General features: G+C 46.6%; 1 protein-coding gene across 1 annotated transcript; it reads right to left on the bottom strand.

Annotated features, from left to right (window-relative positions):
- Positions 1-1,157: 1,157 nt before the first annotated feature.
- LOC145352206 (epithelial cell adhesion molecule-like) lies at positions 1,158-18,818 on the bottom strand. The gene is made up of 9 exons (XM_080201937.1): positions 18,658-18,818; positions 16,067-16,237; positions 13,671-13,911; positions 10,826-10,897; positions 8,309-8,372; positions 5,910-6,008; positions 5,032-5,214; positions 3,465-3,524; positions 1,158-2,094 (listed from the first exon to the last, which is right to left on the bottom strand). Exons 1-9 carry the CDS (start codon positions 18,728-18,730, stop codon positions 2,041-2,043), a joined length of 1,017 nt encoding a protein of 338 aa, XP_080058063.1. The 5' UTR covers positions 18,731-18,818; the 3' UTR covers positions 1,158-2,040.
- Positions 18,819-20,073: the final 1,255 nt, after the last annotated feature.

Below are 20,073 nucleotides of genomic sequence, written 5' to 3'. Positions count from 1 at the left end.
CTGCTGGGGGAGGCAGTGGAAGCGGATACGGTAGTGACTTTTAAGAGGCATCTGGGCAAATACATGACTAGGATGGGAATAGAGGGATACGAACCCCGGAAGGGTAGGGGGTTTTAGCACAGTTGGTGCAGGCTTGGAGGGCTGAAGGGCCTGTTCCTGTGCTGTAATTTTCTTTGTTTTCTCGTTCTATTAGCTAGGGCATCAGGATAACTTTGAAACAGTGACATGGGGGTCTGAAGGAGGCAGAAGGTTGGGTGGTGGTGGTGGCGGAGCTGTGGTGTAAGTTGCATCTGAAACGCGACACCTCTGTCAATGCAGCATTCCCACAGCACTCGAGTATCAGCCGGGATTGTAAATCCACAGCTCCTGGAGTGGGATTTGAACCCAGAACAGTGTGGCTCAGGAGCTGCCAACCAGGGATGTAACTGACATTGATTAACCAGGAAATTTCATCTTAAAATGGTGACAGAATTTCACCACCGTCCTTGTTAAAGAAGATATTGAACTAAAAGTAAAGGGTTTGCCAGTGTCATGTGTTAGACCATAAGATATTGGAGCAGAATTAGGCCACTCGGCCCATCGAGTCTACTTCACCATTCAATCCTGGCTGATATTTTTCTCATCCCCATTCTCCTGCCTTTTCCCCATAATCCCTGATCCCCTTATTAATCAGGAACCTATCTATCTCTGTCTTAAAGACACTTTGACCTGGCCTCCACAGCCTTCCGTGGCAAAGAGTTCCACAGATTCACCACCCTCCGACTGAAGAAATTCCTCCTCGTCTCTGTTTTAAAGGATCGTCTCTTTAGTCTGAGGTTGTGCCCTCGAGTTCTAGTTTTTCCGACTAGTGGGAACATTCTGCCCATGTCCACCTTACCCAGGCCTCGCAGCATCCCGTAAGTTTCAATAAGAACTCATCCTTCTAAACTCCAACGAGTAAAGACCCAGAGTCCTCAACCTTGCCAGTGTTAGACTGGCATTGCCTGCTGTCTCTGTGTCCAAGAGGTGCATTCTGTGAGCAGATAGTGTCATTTTAAACATTAAAACTGTATTTAAATGACCTCATTACCATCTTGTAAGATTTCACGGCCCATTGGCTTTCAATGAGTTTCTGTTAAACTCTGCTTGTTTGACTAACTGTGATTGTACTTTCGACCTTTGTGTAGTGTAAGCATCTTTATTTCATAAGCCAGCCATCTCCGACTACAAGATTAAAACGATTGCAGCATAAATAAAATCAGTTTTAAACGACAAAATGTATTTAACATTGAAACATCTCAGCTGCCAATTTCCTCACAGCTGCTCCAGGGAATCCCCATTTGCACAATATTCCTGAACTCCATCCAGTAACAGCACCTTCAGAATTGAGAGCAACTTGGAGTAAATTTACTGCCCTTAACAGTTGATGGGAAGCAGAGTGATATTAATCTTCAGTCATAGCTAAGTAAGGTGATAAAGGTACCTGTTATACACCTGGCCCCAACAACATTCCATTCCACAGGTTGGGAAGAGTGAAGCATCCACTGCCGGTCCTTCCGTCAAAATTAAATTTCACCCTCCCAAACTGCCTCGAAGAGCTGAGAGGCAAGAGTGTCCCACACACAAGGGTAATAGGCCAAGTCATCTGCTGGTGATGATGTTGTTGGCTCAGGAAGGATTGTTGGCTCAGGAAGGATTGTTGCCTCAGGAAGGATTGTTGGCTCAGGAAGGATTTTTTTTCCTCAGAACTGAATTTAATGCTCATCTCATAATGCCATGGGATCTCCCAATGAGAACTTAGAGCACAGAGTTAGTGCCTCACTTTAACAACGTACTGGTGGGTCAGCATATGCAGTAGGTGTAAATTCCTGGTTGTGACTGTCCACAATCTTCATCATATCTCTCTTCTGCATTGAATCAGAGCAATCTTTGAATCATCTGTTAGATTTGTTCATGTCTTGGAACAAACTATAAGCACAGGGCTCATTTGCAAAAAAAAAACTCTTTGTGTGCAACAACTATAAGACTTGTTTCCCAAGGGTGCACAGAGCCTCTGGACAGTTAACGTGCTAAACCCATCCTCTGAGCAAGGTGATGTTCTTCCATTTCCTGTCCCTGTGGAAACCGACAGATAAAACTCGGATTAGGAACAAGAATATTACAGGAATAATAACAGTGGCCTCTGACAATTTGGCTAGTTTATCCAGTCAATTTCGGAGCTGTACAGAATCCATACGGTGCAAGAGGAGGCCACTCAGCCCATTCAGTCTGCACTGGCTCTCCAAAAGAGCATCTCACCCCAGTCCACATTTACTCCCTCACTTAGCATGCATTTACCATGGCTAATCCATACACTTTGGGACACTAAGGGCCAATTCAGCATGACCAATCCACCTGATCTGCACATCTTTGGGGTGTGAGAGGAAACCGGAGCACCCGGAGGAAACCCACGCAGACACGAAGAGAATGTGCAAATTCCACACTGTCACCTGAGGCCAGAATCAAACCCAGGCCCCTGGCGCTGTGAGGCAGCCGTGCTAACCCACTGTGCCACAAGTAATGTGGAAGGTGCCACATTTGACCTGAAATCTTTGCCAAGAATTACCAACCATCCAAGAATGACCTGGAATCTCCAGGAATTGAAGACAAACCTCCAAGAAACTCCAGCAGGCAAACACCCAGGAGAAAATTTATGGAGGCATTAAAATAATTTTTTTAATGATTGGACACATTCTGTAAAGCACTGGAGTGAAAGATGTGTAAAGCTGACAGTTAACAATCAACCAATCGTTAATGAAGAAACTGTTTGTTGTCTAATTGGCTGTGGTAAGACAACCAATCCCATGTTTGGATCTGTTGGGTAACCAATGGCTGGAGAGTGGGGGCGGAGTCATTGGAAACATGAAGTCATGTGATGATGTCTCCAGAATTATATCCAATCACAGATGGGAATCCTCTTCCCAATCGAGATATCTCCAAAAATACAACAAAATAGGAAGAACAGCAAAGGTAGAGACAAACTTTATCTAAAACACTCCAACAACAAGAGCCACTGGCAGGAGAGGGAGGAAGAGAACTTTTTCTATAAATATCAGGCACGTCAGTGACTAATGCCAAACCTGCATCTCAATGGCTCCACTAGTTTAGTTTATTTATTAGTGTCACGAGTAAGCTTACATTAACACTGCAATGAAGTTGCTGTGAAATTCCCCACGTGACCACATTCTGGCACCTGTTCAAGTACACTGAGGGAGATTTTAACATGGTCAATGCACCCTAACCTGCATGTCTTTCAGTCTGTGGGAGGAAACCGGAGCACCCGGAGGAAACCCACACAGACACGGGGAGAATGTGCAAACTCCACACAGACAGTGACCCAAGCCGGGAATCGAACCTGAATCCCTGGCACTGTGTGGCAGCAGTGCTAACCACTGTGCCACCCTAGTGCAGTACTTTAAGAATGGTTACGGTTTGAGATACATCACCTCAATCACCTCAAACTGGATCCTCTGTCTGTCTTCTTTTGCCCTCCTTCTGACAACGACCTGCAACCAGATCACGTTATTAGCGGCCAACATTCCATCATTTCCCTTTTCATCTCCCCCACCTTTCTCAAAAGTCCCTATTCAAATAAATTAGCGATCATAGATCCCCAATCTAAAACACTGTACACATAATCATTAGATGCTGCATGTATCAAGTGTTTTAGTAATCCTTTTAAGAAAATAGACAATCACTTAGAGCAGCAAGTTGAAGATTATTTCAGTGATGAGTCTAACCAGATACAACAGCTGAAAGTATCTCCATAAATATTCATCTAAACTGCTCTTAATCTGGTTACAGATTGTCTGTTTATGGTCCACAGCCCCAAGCAGTTTAACCAGCACTTACATCATTTAGAATGTTTAACAGATTCAAGAATCTTATTATTCTGATTTAATTTTTTTTAAAAAAGCTTCCCATCGGCAGACAAGGAGATTCCATTGCAGAGTGAGACATTCCTGGGAATATCTTACACACCAGTGCAAATCCAGCCCAGTTTCCCAGGGTTTCTTAATCATGCAGGAAGTTCACGTTATTGTTACAAGATTCAAGGAAATAAAGATCGGAGGGCAGAAAGGGGACAGGAGATCGCTTTGGCAGATAGGGCAAAGGAGAGTCCAAAGAGCTCCCACGAATACATAAAGGGCAAAAGAGTAACTAGGGAGAGAGAAGGGCCTCTTAAGGATCAACAGGGTCATCCATGTGTGGATCCACAAGAGGTGGGTGAGATCCTAAATGATAGGTACAGAGGGATATGGGCCAAATGTGGGCAATTGGGACTAGCTTAGTGGTTAAAAACTGGGCAGCATGGAGAAGTTGGGCTGAAGGGCCTGTTTCCATGCTGTAAACCTCTATGACTCTCTGACGGACAGCTTTTGCACGATTCCAAGAATCGAACCAACCAGAGATGAATTGGGTGGCTCAGTGGTTATCTGCTGCCTCACAGTGCCAGAGACCCGGGTTCGATTCCCAGCTCGGGTCACTGTCTGTGAAGAGTTTGCATGTCCTCCCCATGTCTGCATGGGCTTCCTCCAGATGCTCTGGTTTCCTCCCACACTGCAAAAATGTGCAGGATAGGTACATTGGCCATGCTAAATTGCCCAAGATGTATAGGTTATGGGGGATTAGCGGGGTAAATACTGGGGTTACAGGGATAAGGTCTGGGCAGGACATGTTGTTTGTCTGACACGAGGCCCCCCAACGAAACTGCCCTTCTTAGAACTTGATCAGAAGTAGGATTCTCCCAGGACGAGAACAGAAATACCTTAGGGATGTCCTGAAAGTATCACTGAAGAGGTCGGACATATTCGTCGACTCGCTGGGAGGCCCTGGCCTTGGCTGACTGAAATGGAGAAGGTTTATTGAGGGATTTTGTCAGGAGGACGCGGAGGTAAAGTTGAGGTGCTGGACCAGAGTGCGCGAACCTCCCAACAAGCTCACCCACCTGGTCCTTCAGGCACCACCTATCTGTGCGGAAGGAAAGGTGTGAATGGGTGTGGCTGTACTCACAAAGACTGCGATCCCGGTTAACATTGCCAGTGCGATGATGATGATGATGGCAGCGAAACCGGGAGAAATAGTCTTCATATTAATCCGAGGAGGCTCATTGTCAAAGAACCAAACCTGTACCGACTCCCTCTCCACCTGCAAGCTCTTCCCGTCCACTTCCAGAGTGAATTTGTTCATCTTTAACTGCAAAGTGAAGACATGGTTAACGGCGGGAGATTCACTTTGAAATCTGTTGACTAACTTAAAACCAGCCAAACAAACGTGGGTCAGGTTAGGCTGAAGCAGGAAGCAAGGATCTTGCGTGTACGTATAATGTGGGTGGCCTGGTGACACAGTAGTTAGCACTGCTGCTTCACAGCGCCAGGGACCCAGGCTTGATTCCAGCTAAAACTCCGACTCTAAACTGCGACCACTCCTTTCTCGCTGCTACAGAGCCCGCTCTGCACATTAACCACATTATCACCTGACCCTGTCAATCAACGCCCCAACGTTGTAAACAGAAGTCCATTAGCTCTATCAAAGTAACAAATGCCTCGCTAATTGAGTAATTAACTTGTTTTTACAGCCCTTGACCTGAAGATTTTCCAGACACACATTTCAGAGGACAGATAAAAGTCGATCATGTCGTTATGGGTCTGAGTTACCTGAAAGACTCCAATGAACCAGATGGGTTTTTACAACAATCCCAGTAGCGTCACGGTCACTATTAATGAGATCAGATTCTTCTTTCAGATTTATTAACTCATTGGATTGAAATTTCTCCAGCTGCCATGCTTAGATTTGAAGTTGTGACACCAGAATATTAATTCAGGCCTCTACAGTACTGTCGTGAGAGAATAGAAAGGTGGATGTGTGCTCTGGGAAGGAGCTGTACTCACGTCTCTCTCAATGTAATAGGCCACAGTGGAGATGTCCGTTGGGTCTTTGGTGCCATTTTCGGCAAGTCGAATGCAGATTTCTCGGGATATTTCATGGACCTGTTACCAAGAGGATGGGAAGACGGACTGTAAGTTCTACCAGGTGCCCAAGTTTCTGCTAAATCCTGCCAATGACTACGGTTCTTCAATCCATCGTGTGCGTTCATTACCAGGTTCCACCTGACTGTTGCTACGTGAAACAATTTTCTTTGATGGGGTTCGGGGAGGTGGGGAACAGCTGGACATTCTATATTTTGAAATGTTGCCACTGTTTGTCCTTTCACGGGGTCTTCCCCTCCCCGTCTCTGTTTGATAACAGCAGAGCCATCGCTACGTTATTGGGTTTTCAATTCTAATCCTATCACGGCGACTTGCGAGTTTGAATTTAGCTTTCAAAGTACTAAATAATCCCGATATAAGATCATACAAATTAGGAGCAGGAGTGTAACAACTTTAATCAGGCTATTGAGGTGAGCCGGTTAGAATATGAGCTCCCTGATTAAGGGCCAAATCGATGGGCCAATCAATCGTTTTGTATTTAACCAGGGGAGTGGCAGTTCCTCTGGCACTCCGAGTGTAGGCTGCGAACTGGAAGCACTCTGTACGCTGATGTCAGATCTGTAAATGAAGGGATTTCGGTGAAGGGACTCCTGCCTCTGAGGATTTATTATAGGGAGTAGGCCCCTCGGGGCTTCAAAGTCACTCCGCCATTCAATAACAACATTGCTGATCTGATTGTCACCTCCACCCCACCTTCCTCCCTAATCCCAATAGCCTCTCAGCCCCTCGTTAATCAGGAATCTTTCTAACTCTGCCTTAAAAACATTCAAAGGTTCTGATTTTTTGAGGAAGGGAATTTCAGAGACTCACGGCCCTCCGAGAAAACACTTCTCTTAAATGGGCAATCCCTTATTTTTAACCAGTGACCCCTCTTGCTAGATTCTGCCATTAGAGGGAATATCCTCGCCATAGCCATCCTGTCAAAACCCCTTCGAAATCAAGCAGCCTCTTACTCTTCTAAACTCCAGTGGATACAGGGCTAATCTGTCCAGCCTTTCTGTCCATTCCTGGTATTAGCTTCATAAACCTTCTCTGAACTGCACTTACATTCTTCCCAAAAGAAGGAGACCTGTACTGTATACAGTACTCTGTGTAACGTAATTCCTTGTATGACTGACGCATCAGTTCTCTGTTCTATTAAATTCCCCTCAGAATCAACAATAACGTTCTAACAGCTTTCCTAATTACTTGTTCCAGCATGCTAAACATTTGCAATTCATCCACTAGGACACCTAGGTCCCTCTGCATCTCGGAGCTCTGCAATCTCTCACCATTTATATAATAAGTTGTTTTTAATTCAGAGTAAAGCTCCCTCTACACTGTCCCCCCATCAAACACCCCCAGGACAGGTACAGCACAGGGTTAGATACAGGGTAAAGCTCCCTCTGCACTGTCCCCATCAAACGCTCCCAGGACAGGTACAGCACGGGGTTAGATACAGAGTAAAGCTCCCTCTACACTGTCCCCCCATCAAACACTCCCAGGACAGGTACAGCAGGGGGTTAGATACAGGGTAAAGCTCCCTCTACACTGTCCCCCATCAAACACTCCCAGGACAGGTACAGCACGAGGTTAGATACAGAGTAAAGCTCCCTCTACACTGTCCCCCATCAAACACTCCCAGGACAGGTACAGCACGGGGTTAGATACAGAGTAAAGCTCCCTCTACACTGTCCCCCATCAAACACTCCCAGGACAGGGACAGCACGGGGTTAGATACAGAGTAAAGCTCCCTCTACACTGTCCCCATCAAACACTCCCAGGACAGGTACAGCACGGGGTTAGATACAGAGTAAAGCTCCCTCTACACTGTCCCCCCATCAAACACTCCCAGGACAGGTACAGCACAGGGTTAGATACAGAGTAAAGCTCCCTCTGCACTGTCCCCCCATCAAACATCCCCAGGACAGGTACAGCACGGGGTTAGATACAGAGTAAAGCTCCCTCTACACTGTCCTCCCATCAAACACCCCCAGGACAGGTACAGCACAGGGTTAGATACAGAGTAAAGCTCCCTCTGCACTGTCCCCCCATCAAACACCCCCAGGACAGGGACAGCACGGGGTTAGATACAGAGTAAAGCTCCCTCTACACTGTCCCCATCAAACACTCCCAGGACAGGGACAGCACAGGGTTAGATACAGAGTAAAGCTCCCTCTACACTGTCCCCATCAAACACTCCCAGGACAGGGACAGCACGGGGTTAGATACAGAATAAAGCATTACTGTAAACCTGGAGATTCTCTCACACGTCTGTGAATAGTGCCGCGGGATCTGGAAGTTTGGATCCCAATACTTGCCTTGATCTCCACAATCTGAGTTGCCTTTAGTGTATACTCTTTAACCAGCTTAATGGCCACCTTCCTAAAACACAAAACAAAACAAGTTACCTCCCTAACCACCACTCTGGCCTTTCCAATGGTTAAGAGGCTGAGGGTTAATTCTGGGCAATAATATCGATCTCCACCTACCTGCAGAGACGATACCAGGAAAATACCCAAACTGAGAGATCTGCCGGCTCGCTTGGGAATCGATTCTCTTGCGAATGCTTTTGTCAACATCCTGGGGTTTACCATTGACCAGAAATGGAACTGGACTAGCCACATAAATACTGTAACTACCAGGTTAGCGCAGAGACCGGGAATCCTGCAGCGAGTAACTCACCTCCTGACTCCCCAAAGCCTGTCCACCATCTACAAGGCACAAGTCAGGAGTGTGATGGAATACTGCCCACTTACCTGGATGGCTGCGGCTCCAACAACACCCAAGTAGCTTAACACCATTCAGGACAAAGCAGCCTGTTTAACTGGGACCTCTTCCACCACCTTCAGCATTCATATCCTCCATAACTGACACCCAGTAGCAGGAGTGTGTACCATCTACAAGATGTACCGCAGGATCTCACCAAAGATCCTTAGACAGCTCCTTCCAAACCCATGACCACCTCCATCTAGAAGGACGAGGGCAGCAGATACCTGGGAACACCAGCAGCCAGAGTTTCCCTTCCAAGTCACTCCCCATCCTGACATATCACCCACTGTTCCTTCACTGTCGCTGGGTCAAAATCCTGGAACTCCCTCTCTAACAGCACTGTGGATGTACCTACATGAAAGGGACTGCAGCAGCTCACCACCACCGCCTTCTCCAGGGCAATAAGGGATGGGCAATAAACGCTGATGCCCAAGTCTCATGAAGGAATTTTTTTACCAATTTATTGAAGGATAGATGAAAGATTTGACAGGGAAGATTGTAGAGAAGATGTTTCAACTTGTGTAAGACCAGGTCGAGAGGCTCTAACAAATCCAGTCAGGAATTCAGGAGAAGCCTCTGCACCCAGAGTGATGGGAATAAGGAACTCATTACCAGGGCATTAAAAACACAAGGCAGGTGAGAATACTCCAACACTGGGAGCTGGTTATTGAAGGTGGGCACTCACTCAGACAGGTCTAAGACTGTCCAGCAGAGTCCCACACTGGGCAGAGCTAATAGCCCAGAGATTACCTGACCCGCACTCTTAAAGGGGCTACCTGCACCCCAAACTCCTACATTATATATACATATATCACACCATCAGCAGGACAGTCAACTTTCAACTAGTTAAGAAAGCCCACCAATGCCTCTACTTTCTCAGAAGACTAAGGAAATTCGACATGTCAGTTATGACCCTCACCAACTTTTACAGATGCCCCATAGAAAGCATTCTTTCTGATTGTATCACAGCTTGGTATGGGCTCCTGTTCTGCCCAAGACCACAAGAAACTTGAAAGGGTTGTGAATATAGCTCAGTCCATTACGCAAACCAGCCTCCCATCCATTGACTCTGTCTACACTTCCCGCTGCTTCAACAAAGCAGCCAGTATAATTAATGACCCCACGCACCCCGGACATTCTCTCTTCCACCTTCTTCCGTCTGGAAAAAGATACAAAAGTCTGAGGTCATGTACCAACCGACTCAAGAACAGCTTCTTCCCTGCTGCTGTCAGGCTTTTGAATGAACCTACCTCGCATTAAGTTGATCTTTCTCTGAACCCTAGCTATGACTGTAACACTACATTCTGCACTCTCTCCTTTCCTTCTCTATGAATGGTATGCTTTGTCTGTATGGGGTGCAAGAAACAATACTTTTCACTGTATGTTAATACATGACAATAATAAATCAAATCTAATCAGATGATGTTCGTACACATATAAACAAAGAACAAAGAACAACCCAGCTCGGGAAACAGGCCCTTTGGCCCAACGAGCCTGCGCTGCCATCCCAACAAAGCATTTTCCTACACCTACCTTGATCCGTGTGTATGTGAGTGGTCCCCCCATTGGAAACCAGATTCAGGGGAGAATAGTTTAGGGACAATTTGTTACACCAATCAGCCTAAGAGCACATCTTTGGGGTGTGGGAGGAAACCGGAGCACCCGGAGAAAACCCACGCAAACATGGGGAGAATGCGCAAACTCCCACAGACACCGGCCCAAAATCCATGTGTCTGCGCAGCAAACAGTGATAGTCACTGAGCTGCTGTGGCGCCCGTCTGCTGGTCCAGTTTTAAGCACACACAACGATGCAAAGTACTAGGCCACTCCCGGAACCTCCAAGAGCAGCCCACGCACGACCCACCGTCTGCATGGACCAACACACCTGCGGAGTATAAGAGACAAAACCAATAGCAATAAGCTGTGGGTAAACTGATCCACCTTCCTCCCCCCAACCCCCACCTCGCTGGCCATGTGACACTGAGGCCATGTTGCAGCACTTTGTCAGCAGAGACTGTCTGACGCAGCGCCGCGTAACCACGGAGACAGATTCCAGCCCAACTCACCGACGGAGAGCTTCCTCCTTCATCTTCAAAAAGACAAACTCCACTTTAAAACTGAAATCAATTTGAATGAGACTGTGGGGAGAGAGAGGGAGACAGTTTTAGTCTTTTAACCTTCACAGGAATGACGCAGGAATTGATTTCCTGCTGCAAACATTATCCCCTCATCAACCATCCAGCCAAATGTCACATCTGTGGTTAGAATAAAGCAGTTCAGTCCTGTTTTAGCGCAGTAGATGTCCTTTTACATCACTATTTCTCAGCCTGTCTCTCTGTCTCAGCCTCAACATTATCCCATCGTTATAGAAATTGGAAAGTTCCTAAATGTTTTCGTTATTAATAGGATTTAGGAAGGAAACCAACACGCAATTTCAGATACAAACAAATATTGTGATTGGTCGGTTATGTATCTGACAGCCTATTATTTCCGTGCAGCTGACAAAAGAGACGTGCTGTCAAAGTTTTTCATCTTGCACTCATCAGGAGAGATAGACACAAGAATGCCAAATTTCAAAGTAAGCAATAATATATTCTGTACAAGGAAAGGATGCAGACTGTTGGCAAATCGACTCCGATTGGTTGAGATGTTGCCATGGAGATTGTGATCAAATTAAACCAATCAGCACCCGCTTTCTCATGTAGGTTAAATTACTACACCTTAGAAAATGAAACATTTTACCCAGTGCATCTCTCTTTTAACAACACTCAGGTGCTGTGTTACCAAGTGACTACCTAGGGCCGGATTTTCCAGCCGTGCATGTCCCACACCCAGAAATTCCCTTCCGGGGTCAACAGACCTTTAAATTGCCCCCTTACAATTCCTGCAATGGGCAGGATGGAATGTTCCACCCTGTGGGTTTCCTCTGGGTGCTCTGGTTTCCTCCCACAGTCCAAAGGTGTGTGGGTTAGGTGCATTGGCCATGCTAAATTGCCCCGTAGTGTCCCAGGATGCATAGGTAAGAGGGATTAGTGGGGTAAATATGTGGGTTACAGGGCTAGGACCTGGGTGGGATTGTTCTCGGTGCTGACTCGATGGGCTGAATGGCCTTTATCAGCATCTTTAGGCACACTTAGTCAACTCTTAACACAAACTGTGCCAGACACCACGCATCCAATGCAAGGTCTTTAATTACTCGTGCACAAGGAGAACTCCCCTCCCGCAATCGAAATGGCCGGAGTGGATCTGACATTACAGAGAAACAACCTAGCAGTTATAGTCAATTACAGCAAATCAGGAACAAGCATTTTGTTTACATCCTTTGTTGACGTACATATTTACCAATTAAATCTTGGCTTTTTACCCTTTCTTTTTCGATGAAAAATTGACTTCTGCTAATCCTTCATTTGCCTAGCATATCCCCATATCTCACCTTTGGTATTTGTTATGGAAAAAATCTGGTCTTGTTCACCTTCTGGTGAAGGTCAAACAGCAGACAGTTCCATGTCCTAATCTGAAGCAGACAGGCCCTCTTAAAGGTCCATAACTGAGAATATTCTCACAAGCTGTTACAGAGAAGGTAAAAATCTGAACATTTTAACTTTCACACCTCCTTCTGCACTGTAGGGATTCTATTCTTTCTCTTATGAAGTTAGACAATGGAATTTGGGTAAGATTTACTTGAGAACATAAAAAATAGAAGAAGGGATGGAGGACATGTCTTTCAATATGATCATTGCTCTGGCTTCATCTTCAGTTTAGGATTGAGTAAAGGGAGAGCGCAGTGAGCTATCTGTCCAGTGGAGCTCAACAAAACATCAAAATTGTCAAAGACAGACAGGTTTTGTAACATAAACGCAGACAGTTCTAAACCCAGCCATGCCAACATGTAAACTGTGTGCCAACCACTGAGTGTAGACACAGTAAGAAGTCTCACAAAACCAGGTTAAAGTCCAACACCACACGTGTCCAACACCCCATTCTGCACTCTCTTGTTTCCTTCTCTATGAACAGTATGCTTTGTATAGTGCTCAGGAAACAATACCTTTCACTGTATATTAATACATGTGACAATAATAAATCAAATCAAAAGGTTTATTTGGAATCACGAGCTTTCAGAGTGCTGCCCCTTCATCAGGTGGGTGGAGAGGTAGGGTTTACACACACAGTAAATATAGACAAAAACACAACTGCAGGGTATTGGTTGGAATGTGGGTCTTTACAGGTAATCTGTAAATTACCTGTTGATTACCTGTAAAGACTCACATTCCAACCATTATCTTACAATTGTGTCTTTGTCTATTAGCCGTGTTTGTGAATCCTACCTGATGAAGGAGCAGCGCTCCCAAAGCTCGTGATTCCAAATAAACCTGTTGGACTTTAACCTGGTGTTGTGAGACTTCCTACTGTGCCCACCCCAGTCCAACACCAGCATCTCCACATCATAACCAGTGAGAGGGCCTGCATGGCTCAGAGAGGGGGAGAGTGGGGGCGGGGGGTGGTATGGGTACAGGATGTTCTGGAATTGGCATCCTGCCCACGGGGAATTTTGGATGATGGAGAACTGTGCGGCTACATGATTCTGTGGAAATGATCGTGAACTAAGCGATTGCCAGAGACCGTGGTGATGGTGACTCAATGTGTACATTACTGAGCTGGTTATCTAGTGACCTGGGATAAAACACAGACATCCTGAACTCGGAAAGGGCTTCTGTCTCTGGCTGAGCTCAGCACAGCACCGGGACCCACCCATGGGTCTTGCCACATACAACACCAGGGTGCCCCATTACCAGCTGCACTCTCAGGGGGTGAGGAGGGCTGATGGTTGTTCTCAGTCGGCTAAGTCCAACGGTCAGCTTTCTCCCCGCGCGAAAGGTTATCTTAACCGGGAGGCCCTGGGATGAAACTCACTGGACACGAACGAGCTGGTCACACTTGGGGTCATCGCCGGTCTTATCTGTGACCCTGACGCCGGCACTGTCCACACACCAGCAGAGATTGGAGTCGTCGTCGCACTGTTTGGCCTTGAAGGTGCCATTCCTCTCACACTCGGGGTCATACAGATCGTCCACTCTCCTGCCCCCTGGCTGCTGGCTGGCCGTCCGACTCTTGTGCAACATCTCCAGGTGCAAGAGCCGACATTTCGGTGTCACTGAGATTAAAAAGCATCAAATCCAAATGAATAAACCGAACAATCTGTGCTGTATCAATTATTATCTACACTTCAAATATACGGTATGATACAATATAGGAGCATAGCAACAGGCTGAGGCCATTCAGCCCATCGTGCCTGCTCTGCCATTCAATACAATCATGGCTGATTGGATATTTCAATGCCTTTTACCCACACTATTCCATAACCCTTTCCATTATTGTTAATCGATAACCTCCTGACTCCCCAAAGCCTGTCCACCATCTACAAGGCACAAGTTAGGAGTGAGATGAAATACTCCCCACTTGCCTGGATGGGTGCAGCTCCAACAACACTCAAGAAGCTCAATACCGTCCAGAACAAAGCAGCCCTCTTGATTGGCACCACATCTACAAACATTCACTCCCTCCACCACCAATGCTCAGTAGCAGCAGTGTGTACTATCTACAAGACACACTGCAGCAACTCGCCAAAGATCCTTAGACAGCACCTCCCAAACCCACCACCACTTCCATCTGGAAGGACCAGAGCAGCAGATACCTGGGAACACCACCACCTGCAAGTTCCCCTCCAAGCTACTCACCTTCCTGATTTGGAAATATATCCTTGGCAGTCACTGGGTTAAAATCCTGGAATTCCCTCCCTAACGGCTTAGTGGGTCAACTCACAGAACATGGACTGCAGCGATCCAAGAAGGCAGCTCACCACCACCTTCTCACGGGCAACTGGGGATGGGCAATAAATGTTGACCCAGCCAGCGACGCCAACAACAAAATCTATCAATCCGTACTTTAAACTAACTCAATGACTGAGCTTCCACAGCACTCTGGGAAAGAGAATTCCAAAGCTTCACAACCCTCGGTGTAAAGAAATTCCTTCCCATCGCGATCCTAAGTGGCTTTCCCCTTATTTTGAAATTGTTCCAGATTCCCCAACCCGGGAAAACATCTGCCCCTATCTCCCAATGTAAAATAGAGAGTCATTGATAGTGTACCAATGATTGCACACGTTACAAACGATAAAATATAACACTAAATATATCACACACGTTGTGTATATTCTACACACTGAAATTGATAATGTACAGCAATATATAAGCTCAATAAAGATAACAATATAAAAAAACTTGCATTTCTATAGTGCCTTTTATGCCTTCAGGATATCCCAAAGGCTTTGCTGTTGGGAAGTGTACTCACTGTTCTGATGTAAGTGAAATGACAGCCACTCTCTCACAGCTAAGGCAACAACCACATTACCTGTTTTTTATGTGATGTTGACAGGACACAGGGGAGACCTTCCTACCCCAACCCTGTGAAATAGATAGCTAGGCTGATCTTTAAACTGGACAACTTTAAAACCTCCGTTTAACATGTTATCCGAACGCAACTTCCCTCGATAGAAAGATTTTCCAGCCCTGACACTGGCAGGAAAGGTCCCGGGCAGGACTGGAAAATTTGAAGAGCTCAATGAATTTTAGCTGAAAAACCTCACTGGTGCTGGACTGAAACCCAGAGACAAGTGTGTCACCCACTGAGACACAAGTGACATCGCATTATACAATATATCGGTATTATATTTGGCATGCTGGCACAGTGGTTAGCACTGCTGCCTCACAGCGCCAGGGACCTGGGTTTGATCCCTGGCTTGGGTCACTGTTTGTGTGGAGTTTGCACATTCTCCCCGTGTCTGCATGGGCTTCCTCCGGATGCTCCAGTTTCCTTCCACACTCGAAAGATGTGCAAGTTAGGTGCATTGGCCGTGCTAAATTGCCCCTTAGTGTCGAGGGATTAGGAGGGTAAATGTGTGGGGTATGGGGATAGGGCCTGGGTGGGATTGTGGTCAGTGCAGACTCGATGGGCTGAATGGTCTCCTTCCGCACTGTAGGTTTCTATATAATGTATATTATATACGAGACTAGCAGTGTACAAGCAGATCATTGCCCCAGTAAGTTATGAATTTCTTGATGACTACATGTCCTAACAGTTTGCGATGATTAATCTCTCCTCGCTGCTCTGTCAATGGATGAAATTGTTCAGTTGCCTGTTGCTTTGTGAAAGGGGAATTGTTTCTCCAGCCTCGGAACCCGGGCTGTACCCGGGGAGGGTTTCCACCGAGGGGATGAGCTGGCAGAGTGACAACACAAACAGGGACTCACGTTGGTCACAGCTCACAGTCACGTTGTCATAACCACGGAAAACAGCCTCACAGGTTCCACACCGGTTGAGGTGGCAGGTCACATACTGGTTGTATTTACAGCTGGCATCCTCACAAACTTCATCAAACTCGCAGTTCTCTCGGGCCGGGTAGGCATCTGGACATTCATCATCTGGAACAGAGAGGCGGTCAGTCCCACTGACTCTCCAACAAGAAACACAAATCCAGAACCACAGCTTCTCACAAGATTCTCTTCCTGTCAATTTCATTCAGATTTCCTCCCTTTCAGACCCCTCCCCCATTCTTCATCTCTAATCTACCCCTGCCTCACCCTCCCTCCTCTCCCCTAGAACATAGAACATTACAGCTGTTGTGCCAACCTGTAAAACCAATCTAAAACCCATCCAACCTACACTATTCCAATATCATCCATTTGCTTATCCAATGACCATTTGAACGCCCTTAAAGTTGGCGAGTCCACAACTGCTGCAGGCAGGGCATTCCACACCCTTACTACCCTCTGAGTAAAAAACCTACCTCTGACACCTGTCCTATATCAATCAACCCTCAATTTAAAGCTATGTCCCCTCGTGTTAGCCATCTCCATCCGAGAAAAAAGGCTCTCACTGTCCACCCTATCTAACCCTCTGGTCATCTTACATGCCTCTATTAAGTCACCTCGTAACCTTCTTCTCTCTAACGAAAACAGCCCCAAGTCCCTCAGCCTTTTCTCACAAGACCTTCCCACCATACCAGGCAACATCCTGGTAAATCTCCTCTGCACCCTTTCCAATGCTTCCACATCCTATAATGCGGTGACCAGAACTGTACGCAATACTCCAAGTGCGGCTGCACCAGAGTTTTGTACAGTTACAACGTGACCTCACGGCTCCGAAATTCAATCCCTCTACCAATAAAAGCTAACACACCATATGCCTTCTTAACAACCTTATCAACCTGGGTGCCAACTTTCAGGGATCTATGCACATGGACACCGAGATCTCTCTGCTCATCCACACTACCAAGTATCTTTCCATTAGCCCAGTTCTCTGTATTCCTGTTACTCCTTCTAAAGTGAATCACTTCACACTTTTCCGCATTAAACTCCATTTGCCACTTCTCAGCCCAGCTCTGCAGCTTATCTTTGCCCCTCTGTAACCTGCAACATCCATCTGCACTGTCCACAACTCCACCGACTTTAGTGTCATCCGCAAATTTACTAATCCATCCTTCTACACCCTCATCCAGGTCATTTATAAAAATGACAAACAGCAGTGGCCCCAAAACAGATCCCTGTGGTACACCACGAGTAACTGAACTCCATGATGAACATTTCCCGTTAACCACCACCCTCTGTCTTCTATCAGCTAGCCAATTCCTGATCCAAACTGCTAAATCACCCTCAATCCCATGCCTCCGTATTTTCTGCAGTAGCTTACTGTGGGGAACCTTATCAAACGCTTTTCTGAAATCCATATACACCACGTCAACTGCTTTACCCTTATCCCCCTCTTTGGTCACCTTCTCAAAGAACTCAATAAGGTTTGTGAGGCTCGACCTACCCTTCACAAAACTGTGCTGACTATCCCTAATCATTCTAGATGATTATAAATCCTATCTCTTATAATCTTTTCCAAAACTTTGCCCACAACAGAAGTAAGGCTCACTGGTCTATAATTACCAGGGTTGTCTCTACTCCCCTTCTTGAACAAGGGGACAACATTTGCTATCCTCCAGTCTTCTGTCACTATTCCTGTAGACAATGACAACCTAAAGATCAAAACCAAAGGCTCTGCAATCTCCTCCCTAGCCTCCCAGAGAATCCTAGGATAAATCCCATCTGGCCCAGGGGTCTCCCTCATCTCCCATCACCCTCCCTCATCTCCCATCACCCTCCCTCATCTCCCATCACCCTCCCTCATCTCCCATCACCCTCCTTCATCTCCCATCACCCTCCCTCATCTCCCCCTCACCTCCTCATCTCCCATCACCCTCCCTCATCTCCTTATCCCTCCTCTCCCCTGCCTCCCCACTCCCTCCCTCCCATTCCCCCCCCCCACGTCAAGTTTAGCGAATAGAGGGCAAGTGAAGAAGGACATTAATAGACTCATCGCAAAACACCCCCACCCCCACCATCACCCCCAGCCTCAGCCCTGTCCTCACCCCCACACTCACCCTCACCCCCGCCCCACTCAGTGGGCAGTGGTGTTTGTGTCTAACCCACTGACAGTGACTGATTGACTCTGGCTCACACAGGCTCTAGTCATTGCTGCCCCCGTGCCTCTCACACCTTTCACAACCCCCCCACCTTCCAGCCGGGGAAGCCTCTGGAAAGCAGCCACACCACGGCAGCAATCAATCAGTGCACAGCAAGAGCCCACAAACAGCAAGATCGCCTGCTTCGGTGCTGCTGGTTGAGGGATGGGGATTGACCTGAGGACACCTGGGAAGAAAGTCCCTTCTCTTCGAGAGACGGAGCTGTGGGATCCTCTACATCTCGCCCAGGAGACAGACAGAGCGTCGGGTTAATCTGACAGACGCGCACCCTCAGTACTGATACTGGCGCTGGAGCTGTCAGTTTTACTGGCTTACCTGGTATAGCCAAAACTGAACAAACATAATCCGCCATAATCACCATCACAAACAGGCAACCACTTCTCCCCATGGCTGGAACCGGTGTGGGTTCGAATCCTGGCCTCTTACACCACTGGCAGCTGAGGTACCAGTCTAGCACACCACTGAGCACAGATCACCTTGAGCTTGAACAGAGGGTGAGCTTAAATCAGCCAGCCACATTCCAAACCATTTATATTTAACAGCTCGCTGTGTTTTATACCTTCGAGGCACCACTAATCTCTCAGGAGCCGTCACCATGCACTTGCCAAGGGTTCTGTTAACTGCATTTCAAACAGCGTTGCTGCAAGTTATTCCCACATCAGCAAACACTGAAAAAAAACAAACCAGCTCGAAGAACGTACATTGTTGTGAGGTTTTTATTAATTCATGGGCTGTGGCCATTCTCTTCGGAAGGCACTGGAGAACCATCTGCTCGGCCACTGAAGGGTCCGAGAGGCCATTTCAGAGGGAACCACGTTGCTGTGTTAATATCTACAAAGGGTCATGAATGTAGCCCAGTTTATCACACAAACCAGCCTCCCATCCACTGACTCTGTCTACACTTCCCGCTGCCTTGGCAAAGCAGCCAGCATCATTAAAGACCCCACGCATCCCGGACATTCTCTCTTCCACCTTCTTCAGTCGGGAAAAAGATACAAAAGTCTGAGGTCCCGTACCGACCGACTCCGGACAGGCTTCTTCCCTGCTGCTGTCAGACTTTTGAATGAACTTACCTCACATTAAGTTTATCTTTTTCTACACCCTGGCTATGACTGTAACACTACATTCTGCACTCTCTCCTTTCCTTCTCTATGAATGGTATGCTTTGTCTGTGTAGTGCGCAAGAAACAATGCTTTTCACTGTATACCAGTACATGTGACAATAGTAAATCAAATCAAATCAAATCTTAAAATAATGCAGCACCCAGGACTGTATACGCGACTCCAGCTGAGGTCTAGCTAGTACCTTATACAAGTTCAGTATAATCTCCTTACTCTTGTGCCATCCAAGAAAGTGGAGGCAGAGATTATGATGTGATGTGGTTGAACTCAACATTTGGTCCAGAGGGATCTAATGTGTCCAAAAGAAAATGATTGTGCAATGAGCTTATGTTGATCTTTACTGGAACTGTGACAGGTTGATGAGAGGAAAGTCAGAGTGGGAGTTGAGCAGTAAATTAAAGCGATATTAGGACAGGTAACCAAAAGTATGAAGGAGCAACTTAATGGGGAAGGGATGGACAGGTTTACTGAGGACATTCACTCCACACCTTGAGTGCAAGAGCAAGGCTGCATTAACCTATAACAAGACAATAATTAGACTTCAGCTGGAATATTACTATAGAATGTTAATAGGGCAGAGGGAGACCATTTGGCCCATCGGGTCTGCAT

This window comes from Carcharhinus amblyrhynchos, chromosome 14 (assembly GCF_965287045.1).
Source record: "Carcharhinus amblyrhynchos chromosome 14, sCarAmb.v2.hapA, whole genome shotgun sequence".
Taxonomy (NCBI): Eukaryota; Metazoa; Chordata; class Chondrichthyes; order Carcharhiniformes; family Carcharhinidae; genus Carcharhinus; species Carcharhinus amblyrhynchos.
Note: the sequence above shows the minus strand (reverse complement) of the source record. Positions and strands in the feature narration are given on the sequence as shown.

Coding starts and splice junctions, on each gene's coding strand:
- LOC145352206 (XM_080201937.1), bottom strand. CDS start 18,730: ATGGGGAGAAGTGGTTGCCTGTTTGTGATGGTGATTATGGCGGATTAT. Junction 16,238..18,657: donor TTCAGTTTTGGCTATACCAG/GTAAGCCAGTAA, acceptor TCTCTGTTCCAG/ATGATGAATGTCCAGATGCC. Junction 3,525..5,031: donor TAACCGGGATCGCAGTCTTT/GTGAGTACAGCC, acceptor ATCTGGTTGCAG/GTCGTTGTCAGAAGGAGGGC.